Genomic DNA, 12,787 nt, shown 5'->3' with positions numbered 1-12,787 from the left:
GGAATTATTTTATCTATTTTTTTCTGTTAAAAGTCTTGACACAAAAAGGGCTGCCAAATGTTTCTGGTTTTTTATGTTACTTCTTAGTGACACAGCTTTATGCAGCAGTGTCAGTACAGAGGTATGTTGAACTAGAGAGAATTCATCAGGGTTGAAACAATAGAAAAGCTTGAAAATCTTTGCTAAAAAGTGGAAATCAAATTTATGGATCTATGGGTAATGATGTCCTAATACATTGCCAAAATTTTTTTCTCTAAAGTAAAAAGCTTTGAAAAGTAGTCCATTTCCAAGATGTTTCCTAACAGGTTGTCTGAGTTCTACAGGAGAAAAGCCTAGTCTTAAGATTTATTGGTCATCTTAGGTCCAAACAGAAGAAGACATCTGTGCATTGGATAAGGTATAGGTGCAATCTCTGGAATGCCACGTATGGGTCAGGTCCTCCTGTTGAAGAAATACAATTCATGATAGTTCTCCTGAAGTCTCAATCCATTTAAGATAAATTCTAATCTCAATCTCTGGTGTTTTATTTCCCTAGTTAACATTGTGAGTTACCCAGTTCATTATCAGGTTAAGAGAACTGGAAATACTTGGCATTCTCTATGTCCTCATTGTTACTGGCACCTAGGAAAATCCTTGGGCAGAATATTTGGGCATAATAACTCGCCTGGAGTATGTAATGTTAGTAGACTTGGTCAATCTGATACTTTGAGATAGTCCTTGAAAAGGGGAGGGACTTAGAGCTGAAGGTTTGATCTGTAGAATGAGGGATGAATTTTGTGTTATTTTTAAGAGGTCTAGGATTTCTGTAAAGTCTACTCTAAACTGGTTTAGGAATTGAGAGTGACTTAATATCTGATTTCTCAATGAATGGAATATGCAAATTCCTTTGTTTTGGCAATCCCTTAATTACCTATATAGGGACATCAAGTATTACCACATCAAAGAAAACCAATTAACAAGTGGTAAGATTTTACTATCATTGTTTTATAGCTAAAAATGTAAGACACCTCCACAAGTAATTTATTTAACCAATTCTAATGTATTGCTGCATTTATTTCAGGAAAGAATATTGGGGGACGTGGTCACAAGATTAGTGACTATTTTGAGGTAAGAATTTTGTAAATTTTACTTTGCTTTGAAAACTTTCTTCTAAAATATCCTTTTAGCTTTTTTTGGATGGTACAACATTTTTTGTTATAATGGTTATAAACCATTGTAGATGTTATAAAGAGGTTATAAACCTCTTGAAAGGTTACTTCTTTTTTTCTTTATGTATGCTTCTGAGTATTAAACCTTGAAGTGGAGATGCAGTCATCTCTTGGCGGAGATGAACTGAACTAAAATACAAAACCCATTATCTTTCACACTGTTCCTTAAACAGCTAAAGGTTGCACTGATAAAAGTAATACAGTCTGATTTACAAATTCTGTGTACAGATGAGCTGTAGAATGTACTGTGTACTTTCAGTAGATGTATAATGTGTTTTGAGAAGATTGACTAACTGGAGGTCCATGTGTGCTCGGCAGTACCAAGGTGGAAACGGCTCGAGTCCGGTGCGAGGCGTACCTCCTGCAATCCGCTCTCCTCAGAACTCACATTCCGCTCCTTCTTCTGTAAGTCTGGGAACTCCGTCACTGCACGACATAGTTTTATAGCCTAAAAATAGCAAAACTGAAAAGAATCTGTATTCAAGGGGGAAGTTTTCAAAGGAAGGAGTCCTGGGAAAGAATTTGTTCTTCCAACAGGAAAGAAAGAAATCAAATTAAGTATTAAAACTAAATTTTTCTAATAACACTAGGCTGTTTTCTCTTAAACATCTTTTTCAATACAAGGTATTTATGTAGAATGTCGAATAAATGTTAAAATGTTGTAATGATGTCTATTCATAGGCCTCACACAAAAAAGGGAGTTTTTTGTTACTTATAGAGAAACTTGGACCCCTAGCTTGGGACTTTAAAGGCTGAGCTTTTGATAAATTGTAAGTTATTTTCAATAATTGATACCTAATCTGCCTCTAAAATTCTCTTTGGTTGTGCTAATTCCTTTTTTTGCTTCTCATAAGCACAATTTCATTGCTCAGCTCAACGTGCTAAATGGCTAAACAAATTTTGCCAGTTACAGAAAAGATTTGTTTTCTCTGAAGGTAGAACTCAGCTTTTATTCCATGTGCTTTCAACTTCAGGCATCCTCTTGGTCTTGCCAACAATATGGAGTGTAATACAGATTTTGGAATTCAGCTTGAAAAAGGTCTCATTGACACAAACTAGGTTCATTAACAGGATTTGCTTTCTGATTTGCACTAGCTTCCCCTCTCAGGTTCTCCCAGGAGAACTAAACATTCCAAAAATAACTCATATTATTCTTGAGTTGTGAAAACTCAGAATCAGAAAAATAAGTCTTTGTAAGACTAACATCACCTTATGTCAGTCTTGTATTGTCTTAAATCTTTCAGTCTGTTTCCCAAAAGTGACAGTCTTAGTTTTCTCAGAGAATATATTGCATCCTTCCTGAACTGCAAGTGGTATGCAACTCCAGACAGATAGTTCTCAATGCAGTGCTCCAAGTAGTAGCTTGTGTACAAAAATACCTTATTTCTGTGTTTCTTTGAGATGTTCCTGCCAGGAGTTGTACCAAGGCTGTGTTCATAATTAGATATTACAGCTGTATCTAAAATACTTTGCTTTCATGCCTTTCAGGTTCGACAGAATAGTCCTTCTCCTACTTCATTAGCTTTTGGGGACCACCCTCTCACACAACCAAAGCAGTTATCTATTAAAATTACTCAGGTAACTTTTTGAGTAGATCACTTTACATTGCAGGAAAAAAAAAAAAAAAAAAAGTAGTTATGTTTATTTCTTTGACTTTTAACTGTTTATAAACTCTTAAAGACTTTGAAAAACTTTGCTTTTTAAAATTGCCAAAGCATTCTTCGGTCAAGTTCAGCAGCTCGTAATTTAAATATCTCTGGTGAGTTTTGTATTCTGCACTTGCTCAGCTCCCAGCATGGCACTTCATGATTACATAGATGACCATGGCATTGGTAGGTTTTTGCTCAAAATTTTAGCTGTTGTGTGATTTTAGAAGTAGAAGCTGCTTTTTCAGGCAGTATTTGAATTGACAGCTGCCATTGTCATACTGCATTTAAAATCTGACATTGAAGAAGAAAAATTAGATGGATGAGATGGCAGTCAAAATGATCAACACAATTCTGACATGACTTTTAAAAGCTGAAATCAACTGTTTCATTCTCTCTGCCATTTCTGATGTGATCTGTTCTTTCACATTAGTCAGAAAAAGGTTGTTTCACCTGTTGACTGATACAGAGAAATTAATTAGTTGACGTTTACATTCTTGCCCTGTTTTTTATGCTTTTTTATGAACAGTAACTTCTCAGTTGGTGATGAAATCTTTTAATACTGTTAATGGTTTGTCCCAACTGTTCACATTTGTCCTCATGAAGAGGAAAAGTGATTTTGAATAAGAACCTTTAATGATACTTCCAAACACCTGAAAATAAGATTTTTCTGGTCTTGTTGAATGTTTTAAAGTAGTTTATTTCTCTGCCTAACAAGCATAAAAAGAATAGTGCTGTAGTAGTAAAAGGAAAGGATAAATATTTCAAAATGTTCTTTCTAGACTGATCTCACAATGCTGAAATTAGCTGCACTAGAAAGTAATAAAAATCAAGACTTGGAAAAGAAAGAAGGTCGTATAGATGACTTACTCAGGGTAAGTGTTGGACATGGGTGAAGGTATTTATTCAGAATATCGGACTGAATATGAGGACAATTTTTTAGATTTTTAAAGAATTACTTAAATAAAAACTTTAAAACAAGTTTTTAATTTTTGTAATTTTTTTTCTTAAATCTAAGAAGTTTGTCTAATGAAATGTAGATGTTTTTTCAGCTTCTGTGCTACAACTTGTTAATGATTAAATATGTTTATAGACTTCTGCAGGTGCAAAGAAAGCCAGCGCCATTTGCAGGCAGTTGATTAATTCTTTAAATTCATATTAGAATTCACCTAACGGGTGGTTTTGGGTTTTTTTTTTTTTTTTTGTTCTAATTATGAATAGCCATTATCTGTGGATATTGGCATTTTCACAGTGGAGGTGATTGTGACAGAAATAAATACAGGCAATGAATAACTGCTTTCAATAAGAAAACCATACTATACTCTAAGACCTGTTTTCAGAAAAAAAAATTCTTAATGCTTATGCTCTCAAAGGAAACACTGGAGAGGGGATATACAGAAATATGAAATACAAAACAAACCTGTATTTCACAATTTGTAGTCTGTTTAGTGTTTGTATGTATACAATATACATATGTTCAATACATAAAAATATTAACCCATGCAATGATTTACTATGAAATTGTATTTGCAGATTGTTCTAACAGATGTTCAACAGTATGGGATAGACAAGCCTAAACTATTTTTAAACTTTTTTTTTAATCAAAATAATATTGTGGGATTTTTAAGGTGTAATAAGTTAAATATAATTGGAACACAGGGAATTTGTTAAACTTCCTACTCAGATCATTGAACTTTTATAATTGTGAAATTTTTGCTTTCTTTTAAATTGAAGATGTTGGGATTCACATGACTTGAGAATCATATATAAAGATCTGATGCTAAAATTTTCCAGTTTGAATGTAAGTGGAGCCCTCAGTGGAGAGCTGAACATGAGATTGGTACAGAGTTTTTATATATTCTCATTATGCTGCATGCTCTGTAATACAGAATGCAGGACAATGTAAACAAAATAAAAAAGAATCAAGTCATCCTTCTATAGATAGGGATATATCTGTGAAATGAAATTTTTATTAAGAGAAATAGATGTGTTTATGCATGTATGTTCCTTACTTTAGTCATGTGAAATTAGATGTTTTTATTTTCTGTGAGAGCTGAATTAGAAGCAGTATTTCAATATATCTCTTCATATTTTGTATATATTTGTTAGGCTAATTGTGATCTTAGAAGACAAATAGATGAACAACAAAAACTACTTGAAAAATACAAAGAAAGGTTAAACAAATGTATTTCGATGAGCAAGAAGCTTCTAATTGAAAAGGTAAGTTTACTGCTCTTAAAATCTTTGTGGTAAAAGCTGGGAGATTGCTGTAAAACTCCATTATGATTCCTTCATTTTATCTTCAACTTTTTCACATTTGTCACTTGAGATTGAAACTTTGTATCTATGGTCTCTATCTGGCAATATTTTTATAAACCTGAATAAGCTAAATAAAACATTTAACCTTTTTCAGATTGTGGAAAATGTACCTTTTTTAATTTTAGGATTTACCCATCGTAAGTAATTCAAAATAGCAAATCATGGAAGTTATGAATGTATGAATTTAATATATGGCATATTTTCTGGGAAAATGGTAAGATCACAGTGGATAAAAGAATTTTTCAACATAATCTATTGTGAAGAGGAGATGGATAACATCTCTTTGCGAGACACTTAAGTGGCTACAGTAATTTTTGATGTAAAATGATAAAATGCCTTGTTAGCTCAGAATTAATGGAAGAAAGGAAATTAAGATGACTGCCTTCATACTACCATTAATGAAAGAATCACTTTTTAAAAATTTCATGCCAATTATATTAAACCAGTAGCAATTTATTAGAAGGCAAGGATACCTTGTTTTTCTCTCCCTCTTCTTTAAAATAGCCTAAATTTAAAAAAATCTTAAAAAGTTAGTAGCAAATCATGTTATTAGAGATTAAGGCACAAAAAAGTTCAAGATTAACAGCCCCAGTGCCTTCCCTAGTGCATGCTGCTGGATCCTGCTGACATACGCAATGGCTCAAAGCGAGCCACTGGAGGATTCAGGAGAGTTTTCTCACTAGCATGTCATAAATAAATGATTGCAGAACTTTTTAAGTTCCAGCATGAGGGGAATGCAGGGAAAAGATGCATCAGATCTGTTTGGCATGATAGTAAGTGCATACCTTCAGACTGAGAATACCACAAGGGATGTTTCCTGTGAAAGGCCCTTCTTCAGTCTAGAAGTCTGCTTGTAAAAAGAGCCTTAATTCTGACAACTTCACACTTTTTGTGTTTGTGATTTTGGGTCGTAGACATTTGTTGTGAAGCAAGCACTTGTAGCAATCAAAGAGGTTTCCTTGCATTAGGTGTTCATAGTGCTCTTTCTTTGAGGGAGAGCAGGCAGACTCCGTTGGTTGTCACATCCCAAGGGTGCTTGGGGTAGCAGTGCTGCTTCTAAGAAGGGCATCTGCTTCTGTCACTGCAAGCGAATATCTGAGTGCAGTTAAGCCTGCCAACAGTGCATTGCCACACAGAGGTCCCTGCCCAGGTCACTTGGTACAAGCACTAACGTGGATGCTCTGGCAAGGAAGTTTCCAGGCCAAGTATAGGAAGTGCTTTCTTTATGATATCTGAGTCAGTTCATTTGTTGTAGTAGACATGTACAGATAGAATCTTAATTATATCCTCTATGATGCTGATACTCTAAATAAAGTGCTTTTTTAATCATTAAGAGCAGCAAACTTCATAGGGAAAAGGAGCCAAACTCAGGGGGGCTTTTAGTGCATAAATTGTCCTCTAGCACTGGTTCTGGCAACTGCAGATGCTTGAGTTCTGTAGAAATTAGAATAAATGGGGTAAATACTACAACATGTTTTTGTCGACACTCCTCTTAAAAGGCTGTTGGAGGAGAAAAAAACCCTAAGTGTTTTATTGACTTTTTGAACATTTTAGTGTTACTAAATATGAAATTTTTTGTTGTTTTCTTAGAGCACACAGGAGAAGCTGGCAAGCAGAGAGAAGAGCATGCAAGACAGATTACGCCTGGGGCATTTTACAACAGTTCGTCATGGTGCTTCATTTACTGAACAGTGGACAGATGGCTTTGCATTTCAAAATCTTGTGAAGTTAGTCAATGCTATGTTCTTAAAGTTCTCACTAATTGTTACTTCCCTCTAGTGGACTTTTTTATTACTAATGTTCTAGGATTGAAGCAGCATTTCATATATTGTATTTTGCTTTGCCTTTTGAAGACTGAGAGTAGAGTATAGAACTCCATTAATCAGGTGAGGCAATGCTACCGTTGTGTGTCTTTAAAAAACAGTTTGGTTCCACTTTGTTTTAACCATCTTTACAAAAGCATGGATGTTGTAAATAAGCAGCACATAGTTATTCAACTCAGCTGTTAGAATTATAAAGGTAAATCAGGGATTTTTCAGGAAGCTAGCCAAGTATCACTGGTGGTCGTTGGGACAGATGAGGTCTGTGAAGTTCTCACTGGTCACATAGGTGCTACCTGCACATCTTCATGGCAGCAGCTTTTTCTGGCATCCAGCTCCTTAGTGCTGTGAAGGAGCAGTGACAAATCTGGCAGCCTCAGATAGGATCTAGTGCAAGTGGATAGGAGAGAGGAACCACCTGGGAAAGAGCTGCCAGAGCAGGTATTTCAGCAGAGATGGGGCCAAGGAAAAGGGCTCTGCAAGACTCTCAGCGATGGTGGTAAAATAATTATGCAGTGCTTCCAAAGGAGTTATTTGGTAATTAATCTGATTAATTTGAAATACAGATAGATTTATAGATAGAAGAATACATATATTTAAAGAAGTAATTCACCAGAGTTTTGTTTTTGAAGGGCTTAGCATTGTGGGATTGCCTGCGACACTGTTTTTCTAAACAGTCTTTAAAACAGTCTGTAGATGTATTTTGCATAAAAGCTGTAATCATTTGCCATACAACCAAACTGATGATTTATTTGGGAATGGCCAGATAAAATTGAGTACTTGGCCTGTAAAAATCAGGTGCTCTCTATTGATGCTGTCAGGGAATGTTTTTGATGGTATAAAATAAGATATCCACCAGCTCAGATAGATGGTTTTTTTCTTGTGCAGAAGTCATGCATAGCACTTTCAAAAACAAAACAAAAAAATGAAAAATAAAAACCCACAAAACCCCAAAACAACAACAAAAACCAAACAATCCCCCTGAAACCACCATATACTTAAAAAGTAAATTGTGCCATAACTTTAGCAAAATTTTTCCACTGCATGAAGAACACTGGTGTTCATTCTCCTAGGAAACATTTTCACATGTTTAGTAAGTTTTTTAAAATTTCTAAATGCCTTATCAGTTAAAAAGATAGTTCTTGAAAAAATGCTAATCGATGAAACTTTAATAAAGCTTTTTTTGGGGTTTACAGGCAGCAAGAGTGGGTGAATCAACAAAGGGAAGACATTGAAAGGCAGAGAAAGCTCCTGGCCAAGCGAAAGCCTCCAACTACAAATAATTCTCAGGCACCATCTGCCAATTCTGAACCCAAGCAGAGGAAAAATAAAGCTGTGAATGGGGCAGAAAACGATCCCTTTGTTAGACCAAATTTACCACAGCTGTAAGTTTAACATTTCAATCAGTCTTTTACATAAATTCTGAGATATTGTCTGTGTGTGTTCTATTCAAATAACAGCATAAAAAGACACTCGGTATATTCAGCAGCTATATTCTCACTAAGGACTTGCTGATGTTAGGGAAATTTGCACCACTGTCTATGAAGTTGTTATACAATTGCACTGTCTATGAAGTTGTTGTACAATTTATTTTTGGTAAAGTCACCAGAGAAGGGCCCATTCTGGCGATAGGCAATGCTCCTTATGTTATCCTGATCTAGAAGTCTCCTTATCCTGGCTTCTTAGTTTTCTGATGTCACTGGTACTGATTGGACTTTTCTTTATCCACTTTGGTTTAAGAGCTTCTCTTTTAGTTGGAGATTATTCTTTTCCATATAACAGTATCTAGTTGACCAAAAAAAAAAAAATTCAGCCTTTAGTATGTGAAGACATGTCTTAAAACAAATAGAAATATCTTTTCTCTCCTTCTGAATGCCACATTCTGAGACCAACTATCAGAAGTTACTGATCCCATTTCACCTATTAACAGTGTTCTCATTTTTTGTCATTGAAACATAAAAATTGCAAGTTCTTTGAGATCTCTCTCTTTTTTTTGGGGGGGACATCTTTTTCCTGCAGACAGAAAGGGTATAATTCAAGGGACACAAGGATGTGTTCTTGACATTTAATTTGAATATTTTATGAAATTGCTGCTTCAAGATATTAGTTACTGCCCTTTAGGCTAAGATGCTGCAGCTGATAGTGTATCCGTTCCTAGTTTATTTTTAAGTAAGAAGTAAATAATTAGGCTTGAAAAGAGTAGCAATTAATCTGTGTTACTTTGCAGAAGTAAGCTGCCTGTAGTGAGCATAGTCACTTGCCACCTCTCGCGCGTGGAGGCAATAATTTATACCTCCAGGGATGTAGGGTATATGAATTCCTCTGGTTAGATCTGCTAAATAAATACATTTGGACCATCCCTTTGAAGACAGCTGCATGTGTTTTGCATAATGCATCATTCTTAAAATTCACATTGTGAAATTGTTTTACTGTGACAAGAATACCATGAAAATACAGTAGTAAGGCTGGCAATGTAAGCAAATCTTGGTTAGCATTACTTGTGTTTTGGTAGAGAGCTGAAGAGTCATTGCTCATTGTGACTTTTTAGTAATGCTTAGTGCCTGTGTTTCTTCTCAGACCATAATTAGTACTTGAGAATAGTACAGTAAATATTGCTGTTGTGTTAAAAATATATTGCTGTGTGTTTGACTGTAATCCCTCCTGTTATTAAAAGTAACATTAAGTAATGGAAAATACATGAAAATTTACAGAAATTTTTATTTGCTAACTTTTGGCTGGTTATACTCCCATAATCTTATTGCTCCTTTGAGAGATGATGAAATATAAATTGGGAGAAAAATACAGACAATATGTTCTAATTTTTAAGTAGGACAAGATGAATTCCTGGTAATAAACTTCAGAATATTTTCTGGTGTTACATGGTGTTAAATAATTTCCAGTTTACCAAAGACTGCAAATTTTCTTTTAATCCGCCTTAACCAGTTACATGTTAAATGACACATGAAAATGCTTGCTTGTTATGGAATCGTCAGGAGAACAATCAAAATTGTCCTTTTGTATCTAATGCTAGCAAAAATGTAAGCAGTAATTGAATCAAAATTGTTTTGCATTTAAGTATCATAGTTTGATCATTCCATAATCTAGGTATGAGACTACTTGCTTGTATCATAAGCTTATAAATTTTGTTTCAGATCTTTGAGAGATCACAGAGTCATTTAGCCACATTACACTCTTAGGCCTTTACTTGAAAGGGTTTTTTTGTATTTAGGATTTGTTACAACTTTATATTGTAGTATTGTGTTGACTCCTTTCTGCTTCTCAGTACAGAATTAATTGTTTTGTGTATCTTGGTAAGACATTAATTATGCACTTCCATTTTAGAGTAAATTTGTCATGTGCTCTGTGTGATTCTCTCCCATTACATTGCTTATCACTGTTTCTGCATTACTTTGACAGTAATGATCTTAATTAGTATAGTCAAATGGAAAAGGTTCTGTTTTTATGAGGCATGAGGAAATGCAGAGCTGCTTGAGATTAATGAGCTAAAACCAGTAGAGAATTAATACAACATACATGCAAGTGATCAAGCAGGTTTGTTTAAAACATACAAACGACTTGCTGGGGTTTGTTACCAACAGGTGTCTTTAACACTGCATTGTTTGCTGTAAAAAATATATCTAGCTTCTGGTATTGATGAAACAAAATGATCTACAGCTTTGTAACAATCAGGAGTATTGAAGCTTTTTCTGCAAACTGGTGTCAGCTATTTTGAAGCAAACTGAAGGTGTTGCCTGAGGCATTCTTAATAAGGACATTGTTTGAGTTTAGCTGAATTTACTGTGGTGTCTGATAGGAATGTAAAAGCAGACTTTTTGGTCTGAAGTTGTTGTTATAAAAGTGGCCAGTTTGCCAGTGTCTTATGAGTGAATGGTGGTTTTGGTGCTTCCAGTAACATGGAACACATGATTCTAAACACTGTCCTGGTTTTCCATCATTCTTTCCCTTTTTGTGGCCTAAGCCAGAACTAAAAAATAGTTTCAATTTTGAGAGTTCTGTTTTCTACTGAGCAAAGTAATTTTATTAGTCTTATGTGAAATGAATAAATTTAAATATATTTAGAGAAAAAAAATTTATTTGAAGTAGAGGTTGCCTTTTTAGACCTGGAAAAAAATCTGTTTGAAAACTCTCTTGTAAATTCTTTGGAGATGTGAGGGAGGATTCTGTAAGAGTATAATGCAAGTCCCCACCTTTTGGAAGCAGCTCTTATTTCATGAGACAGCTGTTTCTAGGAGCAATGTTTTATTTGGTTTAGATGGTGGAATCCTTCCTCTGCAGCTTCAGCCATTTCAGTTGTATTCACTTCCCTGTCACCTCTTCAAGTGCTTCCCAGTTCCTCCGTGGTAGCCTGAATGCGTTCTTGTCCCTGCGTGCAGTTTGGACTAGGAGAGCAGAGAGAGCTGGCAGGGTTTGTAACTGTGGCTGAACAAAGGCATCATAGCAGGAGCATTCTGTTCTGTATGAAACAAATAAAAATATTTTCAGGAACTTTTTCAGGCTGAAGTGCCAACAATGTGTCTGGGCTTTACTGGACAAGTAAAGACAGCTTCTTTCCTGAGGCAGTCTATTTCTAAGGCAAACATGAAAACAGTGGGTGAAAAGACGTCATGAAAGGTTTTGACTTGGTTGAAGTTTATTCATCCTTGCAGAAATTTGGGGAACTGGGGTGAGAATAAGCTTGGACCAAAAGGGAAGAGAAATTGTAGCCAGAAAACTCGTATTGGATGTGTATATGGCTGTTTGGGAGCATGGCTGCATTCTGCTGTGCCTGTGTACCCAGGATGATTTTCCAGCAGGGCAGAGGTGGGAAGAGAGATGTTTGTAAACGTTCCAGGCTTGCTCATGGTGAGAACCAAGGAACACATGGCTTGTTTGGGTTTTTTGTCTTGTCTGTACCCACTAGTAAAAGAATTTTGATTGTAGAAGGTTTTGTCTGCACTTGTGAGGAAGAAGTAAAAAGAAGACGGGTTATGTCAACGCATGTATATTGTGTCAAAACCTTTGAAATTTGATGGTGGAAAGATAAGCCTCTGAAAGACCTATTCTTTCTAATTAAAAAAAAGTTTTAATTGGTGATAATCAAGTCTTTCAGGCCAGGAAAGCTATCTACTTTCTTCTGGCAACAAGTAAGAGAGGCACATCGTGGCCCGTCATGTTTCTGAAGAATTATGCTTCATACACAGAATATGTCCAGTGCATTTTGAGGACTTTCTGGAATTTATTGCGTGTGTTTCAGAGTTTATTTGGCTGCAGACAGCAGCCAAATTAAAATTATTAGTATATAGCATTTATTGTACAGTAATTTTGTGCAGAAAAGATCATGGTCAGGATGAGAGTGTTGCCATATTAATTCATGCAACCTGTTCCCAGCTGCCCTTCTTCCCAAGTGCTCCTCAGATTAGCCCCAGGCCGGACTATCCAGCTTAAGATGGCAGCAGCCTTGTTTCTGGTTGATGTCCCTACCCTGTGCTCCTCAACTTCCCTCCACGTCTGATGAGACCTGTCTGTCTCAGGTGATAAAGGAGCAATCCCTTCTGCAGGAAACTATGGTGTGTTGTAGGTGCCTTGGGTGGTGCTCTGAGCAACCAGATCTAGTAGGTGGCATCCCTGCCCATGACAGGAGGGTTGGGAACAGATGATCTTTAAGGTCCCTTCCGACCCAGGCATTGTGTGATTCTGTAATTCTGTTTTCAAAAGGTGCCTCCAGTGTGCCACTGCCCTGCAAAAGGTGTGGTGAGTGCATGCAGGTAGAAAGTGGTGGGCTGATGGGGAGCAG

General features: G+C 35.9%; 1 protein-coding gene across 2 annotated transcripts in view; it reads left to right on the top strand.

Moving 5' to 3' along the window:
- TLK1 (tousled like kinase 1) overlaps positions 1 to 12,787 on the top strand; it is a 67,158-nt gene that overhangs the window by 35,411 nt on the left and 18,960 nt on the right. For both annotated transcript variants that reach the window (XM_038141755.1, XM_038141754.1), the window contains exons 5-11: positions 1,061 to 1,107; positions 1,527 to 1,613; positions 2,697 to 2,786; positions 3,637 to 3,729; positions 4,964 to 5,074; positions 6,764 to 6,900; positions 8,190 to 8,378. In XM_038141755.1, the coding sequence (XP_037997683.1) occupies positions 1,061 to 1,107; positions 1,527 to 1,613; positions 2,697 to 2,786; positions 3,637 to 3,729; positions 4,964 to 5,074; positions 6,764 to 6,900; positions 8,190 to 8,378 (754 nt within the window). The remainder of the gene's footprint in view (positions 1 to 1,060; positions 1,108 to 1,526; positions 1,614 to 2,696; positions 2,787 to 3,636; positions 3,730 to 4,963; positions 5,075 to 6,763; positions 6,901 to 8,189; positions 8,379 to 12,787) is intronic.

Source organism: Motacilla alba, chromosome 7, assembly GCF_015832195.1.
Source record: "Motacilla alba alba isolate MOTALB_02 chromosome 7, Motacilla_alba_V1.0_pri, whole genome shotgun sequence".
Taxonomy (NCBI): Eukaryota; Metazoa; Chordata; class Aves; order Passeriformes; family Motacillidae; genus Motacilla; species Motacilla alba.
This window is presented reverse-complemented; position numbering and strand designations above follow the sequence as displayed.